Source organism: Phaenicophaeus curvirostris, chromosome 1, assembly GCF_032191515.1.
Source record: "Phaenicophaeus curvirostris isolate KB17595 chromosome 1, BPBGC_Pcur_1.0, whole genome shotgun sequence".
In the NCBI taxonomy this organism is placed as follows: domain Eukaryota; kingdom Metazoa; phylum Chordata; class Aves; order Cuculiformes; family Cuculidae; genus Phaenicophaeus; species Phaenicophaeus curvirostris.
The window spans coordinates 123,951,374-123,971,194 of record NC_091392.1 but is presented as its reverse complement, the minus strand read 5'-3'; the positions used below and the strand labels follow the sequence as shown (position 1 = coordinate 123,971,194).

The 19,821-nt window shown below is 35.4% G+C and overlaps 1 protein-coding gene across 3 annotated transcripts in view; it reads left to right on the top strand.

Moving 5' to 3' along the window:
* IL1RAPL1 (interleukin 1 receptor accessory protein like 1) overlaps positions 1–19,821 on the top strand; it is a 704,387-nt gene that overhangs the window by 542,696 nt on the left and 141,870 nt on the right. For all 3 annotated transcript variants that reach the window (XM_069873597.1, XM_069873613.1, XM_069873606.1), the window contains exon 6: positions 467–541. In XM_069873597.1, coding sequence (XP_069729698.1) covers positions 467–541 — 75 coding nt within the window. The remainder of the gene's footprint in view (positions 1–466; positions 542–19,821) is intronic.

Genomic DNA, 19,821 nt, shown 5'->3' with positions numbered 1-19,821 from the left:
TTTCAAATCTGAGTCTTTTTCTAGATCTCCATTTTCAAAGGTTTGGGTCATGGTCATAATTTTTAAAGGAAACTTTTTATCAAATATTCAAAATTGTTTTACACTCTCTTAGTTAATATTGTTTCTCTGTTAATTACTATATTTGATAGAAAGGTAATGAAATGTTATAACAAGCTATGAATAATCATACTTATGAAAATACAAAAGTGTAACATATCAGTGCCTGTTTTTGTAAGGATTTACAGAGATGACTTTTCTAAATATAAGTGCCTTCGATAGCTTAGTATGCGAAAGACTGTACATTTTGATACTATAACTGCCTTCTAAGTAAAAATATCTACAGCTGCTGACATTATTTAAACAAAAGAAAAAATGAAGCATTCCTGAAACAATAGGCATAAAATCAAATTTTATTTTATACAATAATAATCAGAAAACTGTATATATTAATTTTTCTCTTTTTTAGCACCACTAACAGATAAACCACCAAAGCTTTTACACCCTTTGGAGAGTAAGCTAACAATTCAGGAGACCCAGTTAGGTAAGTAGCAAACAAAATTTCTATTCAAATAGAAGGTATTTGATGTATGAATGTATGATAGTAATGTGATGGTATGTTGGCATTGGTAAGTCCAATGAAAAGACATATATCATCTAGAAGACTGTCGTTCACAAAGAAAACACTGGTAGAAATTAATACTGTATACTACGCCCTTGAATAGTACTGAGACTGGTTTTTACCTTTGCTTGAAGTCTATAGCTACAAGCATACTGAGATTTTCTTTCTAAACTTCCATTTTTATGTATATTTTCTGTGATATTTAGTGGGATTTTGTAGTTTAAATTCTGCTTTTCAAGACTTCTCTGCTTTGGTGATTATTTATGGAATTGCAAACATATTCTCTAATTATAATTTTTTTGCTGGTCCAAAACTATCCAGTAGTGAGAATTTAACATAATAGCCCCTGATTATTCTGAATGTGTGAATATAGATGTAAAAATGCATGGAGAGAACCTGACGTGTGATGAAACCATTTTTTTTTCACTTTTTTCTTGCCTTTTCTTGGATGGTGGGTATGTTTTGTCTCTTTGATGTCCTACTGTCATAGAGGTAAATAAGTTTGCAAAGTTAAGTGCATAACTTACTACAGTTTGCAGGATGTGACATTCCATCACCTTTGTGGACTGACACAGAGGACAAATTGTAAGAAACAAACAGTCCTCAGTAGTTTACACTGGAATTATACTTTAGTGTCAGAACAGTAACCTATTGATAGAACTTTTATCGTGTTAGCTGCAGAAACAAATAGAACCAAATCTGGTGGCTGTCTAGATCTCAAGGAAAAAAAATAAAAGGAAATTAAGCAAGCAAAACTAAGCACCTTGTGCAGCACAACACCAATAAAAGCAGAAGGCTTGCAACTTAATTCTGACAGTCATTGGCAGAACATTTTATGGTGCTTGCCAGCCTATGGCTAATAGTGGGCAGAGCATAATTCACCTTTGTTTTGATATTGATAAAATATTACCTAAAATTATTCATACTCTCCAGGTAATATTCTGAGATGCTGATATGCATGTTTTCAGAAACAGTTATGTAGAAAATAGGAGATGTAACATATTTCCTTCTAGAGGCAATTTCTGTTGTTCTGAAGGTATTGTTTCTGACACATCAACTCAGAAAACTTTTCCTCTATGACAATTTTAGACGATTTTGACATTTTATTTGAAGATAAGCCTAGGGAACAGAAGGTAAAGTTACGCTATACAGTTTTTTTTTCTACAGAAGTCAGAACCTTATTTTGGCTTTTACATCATTTTGCTATATATATTGTATCAATAAGACTACTTCAATGAGAGTGTAATAATTAGTATTTAGCTAGAGGCTTTTTATCGATGATTTTTAAAATTAATTACATTTTGATTTCTCATAGTTCTAAAACAGATTAAATAATTTCAGAAGTGCTGGTGTTGGAAAAGACTTTTCAGAAAACTAAATATCTATAGATGAATATGAAAGAGTTAATTTGAAGATGTCTCTTTCAGACAGAGATGGGAAAATCTGACTATAAATTAATGTGAAGCTACAATACTTAACCTGATATAAAGAAGCTACAAGAATATATCAACTTACTGTTTAAATGACTTTGAAAAATCCTGTGAGAACTAGAGCAAGTGAAAAAAAGTGATAGTTCCCTGACATGAAAATTTGGTTTTCCAGTCTTAGACTTAATGTCTTGATCCTGATGGACAATGTTTGGAATGCCTATGTTTCACTGAGAAAGCAAGCGTTCATTTCAGTGGGAGTTTGTACCCTGCCAAAAAAAGCAAAATATTTTAATGTTGGAATAATGTTAAGATTTGCCAAATTTTGCAATCTCCTCTCTTCCCTGCATTTTTGTGCTTCTCATCTTGCAGTCCTCCACCTTGAGTTGGGAATGAAGCAGGCTGCAAGTGTCAGGGCATGTCCTGGGGCATGCATAAATAATTTACATGGTTGTGTGTGCTTCTGATGGTGCACATGGTGTGCTGAAACATCAGTAGTGATGGTTCACCTTAAAATCTTGCCCTGCCAGCAGGCCTTTGGGGAGTGGTGCTGGGCACACTTTTGAGTAAGCCCTCTGCTAAACGCAGTGTGTTTGATGCTGAAGGTGCTATTGGCATTCAATTCTTAAACAGGACACATCCACATACCTCTAAATCATTTTGGGAAGGCTCCAGTTATATCATTCATTTGGCTCCAGCACTGCTGAGGGACAGAAATATATGGCATTTATTGCTGAGGTATATCGGTCTCTTGTATACAACAGCAACTAAAAAAAATGTCACGGTACCACAGACCCGTTGTACTGTTATGTTATGTGGCATCCATAAAACAGCATCAGAACAAATGGTGACTGCACATTAAGGAAGGAGTTAATATAAGGGGTGACTGATAGAGTGTTATAGAATAAGCTAACGATTACAGCTGCACTTGCTAAGACAACAGAAAAGAAACCAGAGCTGGAGATTACGCAGTCCTCAATCCTATGAAGCTACAGTCTCCTATCATGCTCATGCTGTCTAGTGTCAGTCATGGGAAAGGTGTCCCGCTATTCACTTGACATCCTACTATTCACCTGATGCTTGGGAGAGTTAAGCATGACTGCACTGTAATGAGTAACGTGATATGAAATAAATAGGAATCTGTGCCTCCTTTCAGGATGAAAATTAAAATGACATAATATCTAGAATTATTGATTTATCTCTATGCATTTCAACTAAACGGTATATTCAGTCTGTAATCATTTTCTATTTGAAACATAGTGTAAATGCACGAAGAACCTGTGTGTTCTTAGCATCTAGGAAAAAAAAAAACCCTAATTGTCTTTGCTCAAGTTTCCCTACAGAGATCGAAAATTTAAAACAACCGTTTAGGAAAAACATGTACAGTACAATGTTTACCTAACTCTGACCCGGACAAGAGTTTGTATATTGCTATTTGTTTTATAGGTTTTTTTGTTGGTAATAATACCTCAATCAGTTCAAGCCCTGTTTTTGCAGATTGGGACAGATATACAGAAAACTGGAGGACTCATGAAGTGTCAGAAATAGCACCAATAGAAGCTGCGGGCATTTTTAGTAAATTTGGGTAAATCTAGTAAATGAAGGCATTATCTTCTGGTTTTTTTATGAATGCACTCAAGCAATATCATTCAGTAATGCAGAGTTTGAAGGGAAGAAAAGATTAAAAAGGTGGTTTGTTTTTTTTTTTTCCTAAAGCAATCCTATGAGGAAACTCTGAATATAGGAGTACCAACTTTACCATATGCATAACTTTTTAATCTAACCAGATGTAAGATGACCAAAATCTCACACATGCAGTTTTACACAATCTACTTGAAAGAAAGAAAATACTTTTCAATTTTTTTTATTGGCATTTTCAGCTCAGCTTTCCAATTCCAAATTGAGAAGTGTTCATAGAAATACGTTCCCAAAGTGAAAATGGACTGAGGACTTCCAAAAGTCTTGATTCAGGAAGAAAAATCTAAACACCCCCCCCAAACCACAAGGTAATAGTGGAGATTTTAATTACTAGGATCTAATTATTAAAAAACTAAAAATATTTCTTAGGTACCTTGTAGTCCCTTTTTAGACTTTCAGCCTTCAGGCTCCATTAATCCAGCTATTCTGTAGCTGAGACTGTCCATAAAGGGCCAAATATAATTTACTAAAAAAGAAACAGTGAGTCAGAAACGTTCAACTGCACTAAGTAAAAGTTTGCTGTTACAGCTCAGTGGCAACACGTCTACTGATTTTCCTTCCACTCTTTTTCCTACTTTGGTCAAATCCTGAAAGATCTTAATTAAGATAAATTGACATAGAATAACTATGTATTTAAAAAGTTTATTTTTTTTTCCATTTGTGTATGCATCTGAGAATAGATACGTATACGTGCATGTCTAATCACTCCATAAATATATATTCACATATATAAATAAAACTTGACAATACATTTATACAAATTTTCTCATTTTATTAATACTCTGCAGAAATCAGATTTAATTTATCCGAATTAATGATGGAATAATAAAAACTTCTTTATTTAGGCTAGGTTATAATCTAGTAAGAAATGTCTGTTCTAGAGGGTACTATATGTCATACTTATCTGAGGTAATTTCTATGTTAAGTGCCAAAACATTATTTAATTGGACTGAAATTGTCTGTTTGGTCTCTCAGCAACTATGCACATTTCATTTCATTTTTTATGTAGATATTAGATATATGAGACATTCTATTTCAGACTTTTATGCAGTTTTTCACATTCCTATTAAAAAGGTAAAGAGCAAATTTATTTTTAAAGTTTTTTTTTTAAAAAAATATTGGTTTTTTTATTTTTATGAGAGAAGATTGTGGAACCTCAATAGATTTTCCATATCAATTGAATTATCACCCAAAAGTTCAATTTCTTACATAAGACATAATACTGCATACCAAGAAATGCAATTTAGAAACAGGTGCATATATACATAATTTTCAACCTGTGAAATTAAAGCCCTGAAACAACTGTAATTGTCTAAACTTGAAACACCAGGAGTCACATTATTCTCTGATCATTTTTTCCAGATTTTTGGCTTCAAGCGATGCTTTGTTTCTAAATTATATGCAAGCATTTCGTCATATATAATGTTGAAAGACACACAAGTGTTTCCTTGCATACATAAAAATAAAACAGCGCTTAATGGAACTATGGAAAAAAACATTAAAATGTTAAGTGGTAAATATCAAAATTTAATGGTGTGTCCTCAGCACTTATTACTGATAACTATTTTAAATTAATGATTTATAACAATTTTTAATTAATGAACTCCCCCAGAATATTCTGCCTGAGTGAACAGTAATGGTCTTCACATGTAAAGCTAATCTCAGTAAGGATGTTTCTGGGCTCCTGGTGGAACGACAAATGCTAGTATCATTTTTTTTCTCCCAGGAATTATTCTGCTTTCCAGTTCTAGAATAAATGCTTTCCAGTATTATTGGTGAATGCACATGCTCATGCAGTCCAAATGAGGAGTGGTTTTACAAGAAGCTGCATTGCACATTTTTTTTTTTTGTGTGTCTTAGATCTACTATGGATTTGTGGGTTGTATATTATAACACTATGAATATTTTGAAACAATATGTTGAAAAGGATCTTTTTTCTATTTGTTAACAGATGTGAAACACTTAAAGTTCAGATTGTTCATGTCTAGGTATTATTCTCCTCCATTTACAAAGCATACTATGGATAAATACACAGATTATAGTATCCCTAGATATACTTGACACACATTTGTTAGAAATGGCCAATTCACTAGCAACTTAATTTTATATTATATTTAATATTGGAGACAATTCCAAATAAAAAAAGTCTCGTGGAAATTCAGTTTGTTGTTACATAACATAATTGATTAAACAAAAGAATTGAACAATAGTTTATTTATTGCATCTATTGTAAACCTTCATATAATGCTTCGGTAGTGATGAATACATGATTAAGAAATACACATAGGTCAGTGAAATCTTTAGCTTTGAGTTAGGTTTGACAATAATAGGATTCATACAGTTATTAGTGCTAATTTCATATTTGACAATAAATTACTAGGAATATGTGTAACATCCATGTGCCAATCATAATTTTTGCCCTATATCCCTCTCAGAATATTCTAGACAGCTATAACCAAAATGTAACATAACAGTATTTTCCACATTCTGTACTCTTTTAATTTCTTATACTTTTGCCTAGAGGTAAAATTCTTACAATGGACAACTTATTTGTTTTTCTTATTTCTACTCAAGAAGTGAAAATATCACCTGAAATGAGCAATTTATTCAGTGCTTGGTTTTCACATCAGTCTTAAAGTATATACACACACACAAAATCCAAATATAAAGAAACTGTGAATGAACACTTCTTCTTCTGAACTCAGAGGTAACTCTAGAGAACCGTGGAGCTAGGAAATTAAAAGAGAGAAAAGGCATTCAGTTCAGTAAAATCACATTTTAAATTTACATCTCAGGATCTAGTTATTTGCAGGGCCTGTCTTGGGTATCTACCTTGAACTTTGTAGCAAATATCACCTGCGAGTGTATCAGTGATTTCAACTGCTTAAAGTATCCTATAAACAGATGCATGCTTCATCACAAATATATTGTTCTCATTCCAGTTATTAGTTTATAATGACTGAAGAAAATGCAGGAAAAGAAATACCAGAAAAATATCAGACTTACTAAGAAATAAAGCACATAAATTGACTATTCATACTCAGAACAGAAATAAATGAAACACATATTTCAATTAACCCACGTAAGGTTTATTAAGAAAAAAATTATAACAAGCATTTCAAAATTACCTCTTTCTTCAAAGATGTAATGGATAAATTGGCAATGTATGGCTACAGGGTCATATATTTTGTTTCTTTCACATTTCTTTCTAAGCAATTCATTTGAAGTAGTAAATACTTGTATTTTTAAATAATTAATTTAGAGTCAGCTCTTTCATGGGTTTTCTAACAGCATGCATGTTATATTTCTACTCATTAAAAGTCACAGGAGGACTAGCTTCTTGGTGCTGAATTTATAATACTTTTAGAGATGGATACTAAAGATACCTACAGGTTTGTTATAGTTGAAATGTTAGTAAGGAGTCTTGTACATTGTGTTTTTAATCTCACTAGTTTCTTTCAAATAGAGCTTTCGTCCCACTTAAGTGCAAATGAGTGAATTTCTTTTTGGAAGACATTTTTAACTTATAGTATGGAGATTCAATTTCCATATGAAGAAAGATGACTTACAAAAAAAGAAACAAACATTGTTTTATAATATAATATACATTTTTTCTTGGGTTTTGAGTGGGTTTTTTTTTCATTTCTCAAGTGGTAAGGAATGTTGAAAGAGGCATCCAAGATGCCATTTTTTGTTACATAATACTTTGGAAAGGTCAGAAATTTTAAAAAGCTTGCAACTGTGAATAATTTCCTTCATGTGAGTACTCAAGTCAATGAGATTATTTTTTGTAAAAATGAACAAAGCAACAAACGAAAGTTACATTTACAAGAGCAAAATCTAAGACTGAAATTATTTGGAATTACTGTTGAGGAATGAATGATCTTTAGTTTGTCCAGTGCTGTTGTTGAATAATTTACTTCCTATAGTAGGCACACATGCAAATATGTTACCAAAAATGACATTTCAACACAGTTTAAGTCAAAAATTCAAATGAGGATTAAATTGCTATTGTAGTATTTACTGCATGCTCACATACAAAGAATAACTCAATATACTTGAAACACTTTTCTGAGAGCATTTATACCTATTACCATTCCCTGGCTGCTGTTTTATGAATATTGACTTACTTTATTTTCAGAGTTATTTTCATTTAAGAGTTCCTTATACAAGCCTTCTTGAGGTAAGAAGAATATAATTAGAAAATGGAGTTTGGTTTCCAGGGCAGCCTAAGCCTGCATACCAGGAGTTCAAGAGAGAAGTAATTGTACAAGCTTCTACTTTCACAGAAAAGTCTGGGGAGGAGGGAAATTTTCCTACTAACATTTTCCTGGAATCTTTGGACAAGCAAACACCCTTTTTTATGTTGTTTTTTGTTTAAAATGCTTCTCACATCATCATGATGAAAGTGGAAGTTGTCAAAACGTAAAAATCCATTTAGAGTCAGATGCACAAAAAATAGTTAGATACCTAGCTTCCATTGCTGTCAATATCTTTGTGTTCCTGGTATTTATGTATTTTGAAGAGTGTTCACTTTGTCCAGCTTGAGACCTCTGACTCAGATAGGTTCTTGAATTAATCAGTTGAGCCTCTCAAGGGCATACAATTTTACTTGGCAGCTAGTTTAGCCATTAAGGGTATTATGCTTCATAATTGCTTTAATGCAATGTCACTCTGATGCCTGCTCCCTGTCATTCTCCTCTCCCTCAGTAAGCTTCAGAACTCATGCTCACAGTGTTTGCAATGTGCTTGAAAATAAATCAATTTTTGGTAGCTGACTCTATAATGGTGACATGGGTGCAACATATCCTAGAGCCAAGATGTCGTGAGAGTGAGTGCATGGCCAGGGAGTTAAGAGGGGAGAAAGCAGCATAAAGGTGGTTTGGTTCAAACTGATTATGGAACATCATTCTAAGTCAATATTTGGTTATAGTAAGTTCCCCATAAGGTCTATATAGATCAAGAAGCACCTGTACGGTATTGGTCATATTACAGCAGAATGAAACTGGTCATCAGCTACCTGTATCTTCCCATCAACCTGTGTTTTGTCAGGACTTAAGGCACACAGACAACTCACTCTATTCACTGTACATAAATTTAGACCCTTTGCTTAGACATCTGAGATGATAGACTGAAGTTGGAGTGTGTGAAGATTTTCCTTCATACCTATGCACAGCAAATGAATGCTAGGCTTTCAAAAATATTTTAAGTAGAGCTTTCAGAAACATCTAACATTGAAGCATTTAACATCATGAATTTTATAGTGGAAAATGTCATAGGTAAGAGGCATCATAGAAATTTATAGACCATGTCTTCTACTGCATTTTATTTTTTGACTGTTAAATTCATTGAAATGAAACTCCATAAACTATTTTAATGATTTACTGTAACTAAACATGACAGATAATTCTGTTATTATTTTGAAGTTATTTAAAGCTATACATGAATCACACTGTTACTTAATTGGCTATCTGCTATCCAGTTACAGAAGCTTGAGAGCAATAGTTTTTACTGTGATAAAAGAAACAAGTATATTAGTCATATCAAATCAATGCTTTAATCAGACATTCAGTTAATTTTGTTTATCAGTTATTATTGCTTTATCTCCTTTGTACTCATTTATATAACTAAAAAGCATACTGTTTGATGGTTCTTGTATTTCAGCAGAAGTACACATGATAAATTAGTGATACGGAGAAAAACATTACAGATATTTTTTATCAGTTTTAGGCATACTTCTACAGCTCATCAAACTTCAAAGACAATTTTAACTTTAGCAGATGATATTTGCACTGGTAAATGTTCAGTCCTTTTATGTTGTCATGTTAGATTTATTTTTCAGACTTTTTTTCGTTCTTCATCCTTGTAACATGAAAAAAATAATCTTAGGATTGTTCTTGCCTTTGAAATATTACTTTGTTATGGAAAAAAATATACTGACTTTAAAACAACCTGCACAAGTAAGGCTGTTGACATTAAATTGATTGTCATATGAGTTTTAAACACATCACTGGTAATTTGTTGTCAACTTTGAAATTTGGACTAACAACCATATGTATCCTATTAGTCTCAAAAACATATCCTATGACTAATCTTAGGATCCTGGGGAATATTATTTTTACTTTAGTCGAACTTTATGCTATAGGTAACCATCAATTAAAATGTTCAAAATTAATCATTTTAAAAGAGAATCACTCTGGTTTTGAAATTCTTCTGGTTTGTTGTTTTTTTTTCTGTATGCTGCAATCCAGAGCTTTCTGTAAGAATTTTCAGCTGCTGTGATTGGCATTGTAAATGCCAAACTACCAAATCCCACCCTCGCTGCATTCATGCATACTTTTTCTCAAGTCTATTTTGCTTAAGCTTTTTATGTATTTAGAAGGAGATACCTGCCTGAAGTAGATCAAAAGACGAGACTTTGCTAATAGTAGTCAGTATTTCTCAGAACTTGAGCATCTCCTTTAAGTGTTGCTTGTCATTTAGAAGTGTTATCCTTATTATGGCAAGATCTTGTCACTGATTGATCTATCACGTACTGCTCTGCAGCATCTCTGCCCCTGTCTCCGGCTTTGCTTTGTGGCAATCTGTTAACAAGTGTGGGTGTCAACCAATTCCTCTGAGCTGTCATAATATCCGAAGGAATGAAATGTAATACATGAGAGTTTATGTCCTAAATTCACCGTGCTTCATTCAGAATTAGCCAAATAGATGAGGGGATCCATGTGGGTATCTGGAGGTTGCCCTGCTGTGTGGATACTTCACTGCTTAGGCTGTGCCTGGAGGTAGCTCTGGACCACCACATAGGAGGAGACTCCACTGGATCTTAGCATGCCTTATATAAACCTCATATTAATCTCAGGGCTGGGATTACCCTCCAGATGGCAGCCCATGCTCTGGGATTGAAATATACCTAACTTTTCTTGAAAATAAGACAACTTCAAGCAGCCTGTTTCTAGGTCTGTGTTCAGCATGTTTGAGTTTTTCCAGTTGTCTAAATACTTTGGACAGTAGAGGTTTCAGGCAGATGGATAAGAGAACAGAAAGATAAAGCTAAGAGAGACTGCAGACAAATCTATAGCACTACAGGAAAATCCTTATCTACCAGACTGCTGACAATAGGGGTTAATGGGTGCAAGATTCCTTGATAATCTTGATCCCAGGTAGAGGTAAGTAAGCTAAGCGATATGCCAGAGATTTGGGAATCGAGCTGATTCCATTTCAATACAAGTGCCTAGTATGTTAGGTGCTACTTCTACAACTCTTCAAACAACTCCCCCCAACACCCACCCCCCCAAAAAAAAAAATGTTGAACTGCGGTTAGCACTTTACAAACAATCCATAGATGAAAAGTAGGACTCCAGGAGTTAGGGGTGGCTGAAGACAGAAACTGCAGTGTATGTATTATTGCTGATTATTTCCAGGTCACTCAGTTGGGGTCTCAGGAGTGACTGAGCTGTCATAGAGACTCTGAGATGAGTCTCAGTAGCAGTATTTCGTGGAATATGTATTTAATGTGTTCTAAATACAAGACAAAGGATTGATGAATTTAAGATAGCAGGATTTTCTTTAGGTAACAGTACACATTATCACTTACTGTGGCACAGAAGATGTTCTACAATTCCTTAAACTGTGACAACATGTTTGTGAGTTAAAGAACAGTACTGAGTCATTACCAAATTATCTTTCTAATATCTAATTTTTCTGTTCAGAATGCAACAAAATACAGCTCCTTCACAATTAGTTGTGATACATTAGCTAAAATTACTGTCTGGATCATTTTAACTTATACTGGAAAGCACTGAATGTTAAGTGAACTCATACTGCTCTCTACAGCAAAGGTACATTGAAAGTTATATTCTGCTTCAAAAACTCAAAATCTTTTTTCATTTTCATTTCTGTTATCTGCCAGCAGTATAGAAATTTATCATATGAGTGCCATTTCCAAGTAGTCCCATTTTTTTTCTTAAAACTCTAAGCTCTTCTTAAAACAGGGACATACTGTTAAGTCTCCCTATCTTATAAACGCAAAGGAGGCTGTTTATATATGTATTTTTATGGCCTTTGCGTGCAGGATGATAACTCATGCATCAGATTGAAGGGTGCATTTCCGTATAGTAAACATTCACCATTTACCTACCCACAGATGCAATATGAATCATACAGGTAAATATGCATACATAAAATTTCAATGTTTACTGTTATAAAATACAACATGATATTGTATTTGAAGTAAACTTTTGCATTTATTTTCAAATTAATTACAAAAACAACAAACCAAATGCAATCATCTAAATATTGTTAAAAGATGGTTTTGTAGCTCATATATTGGAGCACTAAAATATACTTAGCTAATTCAAAAGATGTGAATAACAAAATCTGAACAAAAGTAAACCTGAACTTTTTGTTATAATTTAACAGTTCATACTAGAGGAAATGTAAAGCTATACAGTCTAAATAATGAAAAGCCAACATGTTATGTAAGTATCATCACTTTTATTCCCTGGTAAACTCTATACATAAAAAGAAATCTTTTTATTCCTTTTACGAAGGATTTAGACCGATATACTGGATTCAAGTCAGCTGTTTACCTTTAAATATAGCTTTTCAAAAGGAAAATATTGTATTCTGTCATCAACATGTTGCCTGTGTAGATTGCAGGCACAAGTAGTACCATATAACAATCTAGATTTTACAGGCAGTGCAGAATAACAATAAATCCACAAGAAACATATTATCTTACACACAGTTGAAAAAAACACATCCTGTGTCATTGTTTTTAAGGCAGTAGGACATAAAGTTTTTTTTGAGACCAAGAGAAGTTGAATTTTATTTATTAACAATTTTCTAATAAATAAGAAAAAATATAAATGTATTATTGTTAAATTTTCAGTTTAATATGGGAACTTAAATTGGAGAAAGAAAATTTTTCTCAATAAGTTTCATTCTTCCTTATGCATCTGTGCTACTGAGTTCTTCCTGCTTAAAACATTGATCCAAAGAATATTTATTTTTCTCTAAGCAAGAACTGGAAAAATATTTTAAAAAAGATAGAAAAAGAAATAGTAAATCATTAGTAAAGGTCAAGACTTCTAAAGGTCTGTGTTGCCACTTTATAAACATTAGATGGTAACAGACTAAACTAATAAACCAGTAAACTGGAAGTAGCTGACTTGAGACAATATCTAGTAAGTAGCTTAAGGAAAGAATTTGTGATATGAATGTTAGCAGTTTTTTTTCTAATAATGACCAATGCTAGGAAAAAGTGTCTTCAGCAGTCTCTTCACATGAATTTTGATTGAAGTAGATAATATTATTAAGGATCTCCGAATTATATATATTTCTTATAAAACTTCTCTTTCAAAAACATGCTGCTTGGAGTAGCAAGTGAAAAAAAAATAGTGAGATGGAAGGCTGGCATACATAAGTAATGATAACACATATTTCAGAAGTATTGCATTGAAAGGAATTCTAAGGGTTTCTCTTGTCCGCAACTTTTTCTGATTCTCTTTAGGCAATTGACTGAAGACATTTTGCAATTTAAAGTCTTTGTTGTTACATAAGACAAATAGAGAATCAAGATTTTGCATCTGTCTATAGATGTATGATAAATGATACAAAAAAAAAAACCTGAGGACAATTGAATCAATTCTGTATTGGAAAAATAATATAATTGTTTCTTTAAAAGGAGTTAAAAAGCACTCTCAACATTTTATTCTATCTCCATATAAAAATTGTCTTCTCTCCTTGCCAGGCTTCACTCCCTAGAGGGCTGCACACTTTTCTCTTCAGCAATCTCCTCTTTGTGCTGGAAATAAAGAGTTTTTACTGCTGACATGCTTATCCTTCACGTAAAGGCCAAAGCCAACAGTTTTTCTGTAAATTCCAGTTCTGTAGTTTACATTTGCCTTTGCACATAGCTGTGTTCTCTATTTGAACAGCACCTATGCACCATTATAAAAAAAATTTTCCTCTTGTGATGAAAAATTACGATCTTCAAGTCTGTGCTTTGCCTTCACTTACTATTGTTATTTCATAAAATCATAAAAACATAGAATCGTAGAATCTCAAAATGGTTTGTGTTGGAAGAGACCTTAAAGATCACCTAGTTCCAAGGCCCATGCAATGGGCAGGAATATCTTCCACTAGCCTAGACAGTTCAAAGCCCTGTCCAGCCTGGCCTTGAACACATCCAGGGAGGGGGCGTCCAGAACTTCTCTAGGTAACCTCTTCCAGTGCCTTACCACCCTCATGGTGAAGAATTTTTTCCTTATATCTAATCTAAATCGACCTTTTTCAGTTTCAAGCCATTATCCCTTGCCCTTCTAAAAAGACCCTCTTCAGTTTTCTTGTAGGTCCCCTTTAGCTACTGGAAGGTTACTACGAGTTCTCTCTGAAACTTTCTCTTTTCCACACTGAACAACCTCAATTTTCTCAGCCTGTCTTCACAGCAGAGATGCTCTGCCCCCTCTATCATCTTTGTGGCTTTCATCTTGACTCTCTCCAACAGGTCCATATCCTTCTTATGCTGGAGGCTCCAGAGTTGAATGCAGTTGGCTTTCTGGGCTGCAAGTGCCAGTACATGTTGAGCTTTGCATCCACCAGCACACCCAAGTCCTTGTCCTTAGACCTGCTCTCAATCCATTCTGCACTCAGCCTGTATTTGTACTTGGGATTGCCCCTATCTAGGTGAAGGACCTTGCACTTGGCCTTGCTGAACTTTATGAGGTTCGCAGATGCCCAGCTATCAAGGCTGTCAAGATCCCTTTGAGCCTCTCCCTGCCCTCCAACAGGTTGACCATACCACACAGCTTGGTGTTATGGTAAACTTGGTGAGGATACACTCAATCTCATTGCCCATGTCATGAACAAAGTTATTAAACAGGGCCAGTCACAATACTGGCTCCTGAAGAACAACACTCATCACAGCTCTCCACTTGGACATAGAGCTATTGACTGCAACCATAAAGCCAATTCCTTACCCATCAAGTGGTCTAACTGTCAAATCCATGTCTCTTCTATTTAGAGACAAGACTGTCCTATGGGACAGTGTCAAAAGCTTTGCACAAGTCCAAATAGATGACATCAGTCACTCTTCCCTTTCCCACTTGTGCTCTGACTCTGTTGCAGGAGGACACACAATTGATCAGAGATGATTTGCCCTTAGTGAAGCTGTGCTGACTGTCACTAGTCATCTCCTTATGAGACAGACTGGACTGTAATTCTCTAGGTCTTCCTTTTTTCCCCTTTTTAAAAATGAGCTTTACATTTCCCCTTTTCCAGCCAATGGAAACTTCACCACACTGCCATGACTTCTCAGATATGATGGATAGTGTCTTAGCAACTTCATCTGCCAGCTTTCTTAGGACCCAGGGATGCTTCTTATCAAGGTCCCAAGGACTCATGCACATTCAGGTTCCTACAAGTTCTTCTCCTGCAGTGGGTAGTTCATTCCCCCAGTCCCTGCATTTGCCTTCAGTGCCTTGAGTGGTGTGGCTAAAGCAGTTACAGATGAAGACTGAGGCAAAGAAGTCATTAAGTACCTCAGCCTTCTCCATATCCCGAGTAGCTAGGTCACCTATTTCCTTCTGGAGAGGGACCACATATTCCTTAGCCTTCTTTTTATCAGTGACATACCTATAGAAACTTTTCTTGTTGCCTTTGACATCCTTGGCCAGAATTGTTTCTGTCAGGCCTTTAGCTTTCACAACCACATCCCTGATGGTTGGGACAATTTCTCTGTATTCCTTTCAGGCTACATGTGCTTACTTCCACCCCCTCTAGGCTTCATTCTGTGTTTAAGATTGTCCAGAATCTCTTTGTTCATACCTGTAGATCTGTTAGTGGTTTTGCCTGACTTCCTTTTTGTTGGGATGCATTGGTCCTGAGCTTGGAGGAAGTAATCCTTAAATATTAACCAGCTTACCCATCTCCTCTTCCCTCCAGGCTTTTATCCTGTGGTGTTCTACCAAGTAGAACCTTGAAGAGGCCAAAGTCTGCTCTCCTGCAGGCCAGGGTAGTGAGCTTGCTGTGCACCCTCCTCGCTGCCCTAAGGATCTTGAACTCCATTATTTCATGGTCACTGCAGCCAGGGCTTCCCTTGAGCTTCACATTCCCCATCATCTCTTCCTGTCTGATCAGAACAAGGTCCAGCATAGCAGTTCTTCTCATTGGATTGTCTATCACTTTGAGAAGAAAGCTAGCACCAATGCATTCCAGGAACCTCTTGGACTTCTTATTCCCTGCTGTGTTGTCCCTCCAACAGATATCAGCGTGGCTTAAATCCTTCATAAGGCCCACAGCTTATGAACATAAGGCTGCTCCTAGCTGTCTATCTATAGAGAGCCTCACCCTCTCTGTCTTCAAGTTAGGTAGCCTGTAGCAGAGGGTTTTTCGAGTGTAGCTGCAAAGGACTATCTAAGATTAAGACATCGTGCCTTTTGCAGTACTGGAACTGTACATTGTGCAGTGATGGACTGTTCTCCACTTGTCTATCTGAGAGATATTTAAAAGACCAGTATGCAGTTTCCAATTAGTTTTTGGCTATACCACTAGGAGAGGTGGGACAGTCACCTCTAGTAACAGTAAAGTGAGAAAGATTTGCCTGAAAGAGCATTTCTTTTTAACAGCAAGAGCTTCTTAAGTGTCAGTGCCTGTAATGAAAGGGACTGCTGCTCCTGCTGAAGTTTCACCCAAATACCCTGAGAGTAGAAGACACTCCTTTCCCAGGATCCACTATAAAAGTGACAGAGAAGTAATGGAATAAGAGGAAGTAATTATCTCAGGAGCCTCTTTATTGTCCAACATCCTTACCTGAATTCACTAGAGGAGCACTGAAAATTTTCTAACTCACTCAGAAGTATATGGCAAAAAAAAGATCATGCAAGTATCATCCTTTTTTAGGCTACTTGTTGCTGAAGCACATGTACTAGCGATAGCCAGGCAGAGAAAATTGCTACTGAAATTACTAAAACATGCTTAATTTACTGTCTCTGCTTTTTTTTTTCTTCCACAAACAAAAACTCTGAGCTTTTGGAGGACAGACTTCTATCTACAGACTGCCCAGCTAGTGATACCTAGTCACAGCAGCTGTTATCACAATAGCAATAATTGTTTTCCTTTTTCCTGGATACAGTTATTGCTTCTCAGTCTCTTCTTCTCAAGCGTAGTTACCTTTCCATGAAATCCTAGAAAGGACCCTGTATTCTCCTTCTTCCTTCACCACTATCTGAAAATTCTGTCAGGTCACAGTGTAGTTTCAGAGTCCTAGTGTTAAAATCAAAAAATATGCTGCTTAGTGTAGCCTTCATTTGTTATCTTAGCATCTTCACAAAGAATCAAACCATGTATTTGGGTGCATCCAACATCTATCCACATTACAATTTTTAGTGGAAAACAAGATGTAAAGAATATTTTTTTGCATGCATATGTGTAGTAGAAGCTATGAGTAGTGATCACAAATTCCAAGACAATATTTATTAGTACTCTTTTCCACACTGATCCTGAATGATTATTATTTGCAGACAGAAGTCTATTCATGTTTTAGCAATTCAGAGAACACATTCCCATCTCTGGCATCTTATTTCTGGAATGGACTAAATTGATAAGAGATATTGGAGTGTTTACTATTGAATTCAGCACATCTGCTTGCCTTTTGTTAGACCATTTTGTATCAACTATATACTTCCTGTGAATTAATAAGCTATGTTTGTGTGAGTTTGTGAGACACCACACAAAAACTTCTTTATTATAGTTTATGTAGTTATGGAAAGAACCACTGCACAGACATGCTTAATTAAACATGTAAGAGGTTTTTACACGCTTCCACCATCTTTTGCTGTGTTTCATATTCATGGCAGATTTTTCACCTGAATATTTCTTGTATTTCTTATCTCTCTCACCAGATATGGATTTTTAATGATAGATATGATATTAAGATTTGAAATATTCCAATATGTTGTGCCTCGTATTCTATTCAAATTTCAATGAACAGCCTAAACCTCAGAAATAACTTCAAAAGTATTTGAGATTTCCTTTAAAGACATCTAACCAAACAACTGGCTCTGAGAAAGCAGAAAAGTTGGGTATTAGTGTAAGAAATAAGAAGTAGATTTGGTGACCAGGCACACTGGGTAAGAATGGAGAGCCTCCAGCAGAACAAAAAATTAAAGCTTTGCAAAGCCATAAGTTCAGACTTCAGGAGATGAGAATGCAGGAAGCACACAAAACATCTTCTAAAATGGAAGAAGTCCACACAGGGGCTGAATAAAAACAAGAAAAGAATCAAACTCAGCAGAAAAAGAGGAGGGAATCAAGGATTGCAATGTAACCACAGCCCATTATGGAGAATTTGGTTAAGGAAAAACATGGTCCCCATTGTATGACAGAGGAAAGGGAAATCCACAGATTCCCCCACTGAGGTCGCGTAGTGTGCTGCAAGGAGCAAATAAATGCAGAAAGGAAGGAGAATGTCTGTTGGGTGAATGCATTATGACTATAATGGAAGGGCATAAGGGCATAGGAGAAAGAATGTATCTTGTTCATGCTGCCAGGATTACAATAGATATCAAGTGAGAGATTCCTTAATAATCTTCTTATTGGGCTAATGTCAGCCTGCAAGGCTAATACCATTTCCTTCTGTTTGTTAAATGAATACTGCAAGAAATGTAAACAAATTATGGTGCAGAAAATCTATTATTTTTCTAATTATATTAGACCATGCTGTGTTATAATTATCCAGTTGTGTTTCTGTTCAATACTGATACATAAAAGCAGATTTCAATAAATGTAAGCATCAGAAAATACAATGCATATGTTAGAAAGTATAATTCTTCTACTTCCTGGCTGGGGAATCAGGGGAGAGAATAGAGAGACAGAGAGAAGAAAAAGAGGAATAAAGTACGGAAAAGATGGTCAGCAAGTGCTCTGTCTTTTGAGAATGATTGGTAGGGCATTCTTCATTTGGCCTTTGAAGCTCTAGCATCCTTTCATCTTAACTATTCATTTTCAATTTCAAGCTTATTACTGTCATGTAAGACTTCTGACAATGATTGGTCATGACTAAAATCAGCTATACAGGATGTTGTAGAGCCTGTCTAGGAGAACTCTGCACTAGCTGTGTACCTTTCTGGACTACGCCAACCATAGCAAATTGCATTTGGTATTGTATTGATCTGTACTAATACAGTGTGCATTGGATTATCTGTGTTACTCATACTTTTTGCTATGTCTGCTAGCAAAATTATCAACAGGTAGAAAGTCCGTTCATAGAATCATAGAATCATAGAATAACCAGGTTGGAAGAGACTCACGGGATCATCGAGTCCTGACATAATAGCCACTCTTGTCCCTCTGCGTATGTGTGTTCAACCACTGACGCACAAAAAAGTTCTTAAATTTAGAGGAATTTTGTCAGGCAACTAGTCACATTAATCCTCACTTAAGCAAAGCTTTGATAATCCGAGTCCTGAAGTTTCCAGGAACTAATTCTACATTAAAGTTTTGGTTCAGCTGACTGGAACAGCTGAGAAATATACAACATTTTTTCCTGGCAGTCACTTGTATGAATCCAACTTAGTAACTCAATAGGCAATAACTGAATGCTTTTATATGAGGTCTAACTGTAAGCTATCAGCATTAATTTTGCATTCCACAGGGAAAGGCAAAGACTTAGGTTAGGTAGAGAAAATAAATCACTGTCACCCACCGGGCCTGGTGACTGGTTGCAGGCAAGTGGCTTTCCCTTCCTTGCCACACTTGACTTTCATTGTATACATTGAGGATAGGGTATCCTTGTTGGAAAAGAACACAGAGCAGAAAGAGTCATTGCAGAGATATTAATGTCTAATCCATTCCTTTCACAGAGTTGTCTCTTTAGGGTTAATGCTGCTATCAGTTGGGAGGAGTTTCTTCAGTCTCCCTGTAACCATCTCTTTTGAAAAGCACTGATGAAAAAGTATCCTGTAGCAGCAGGTTTGGTTGTGGTGATACATCCATGAGACCCAAAGAGAAAATGTCAGGAACACTGATGCTCCTTGTGTCTAAATGATTAAATACAACAGAATGTTGATGGACAAGCAC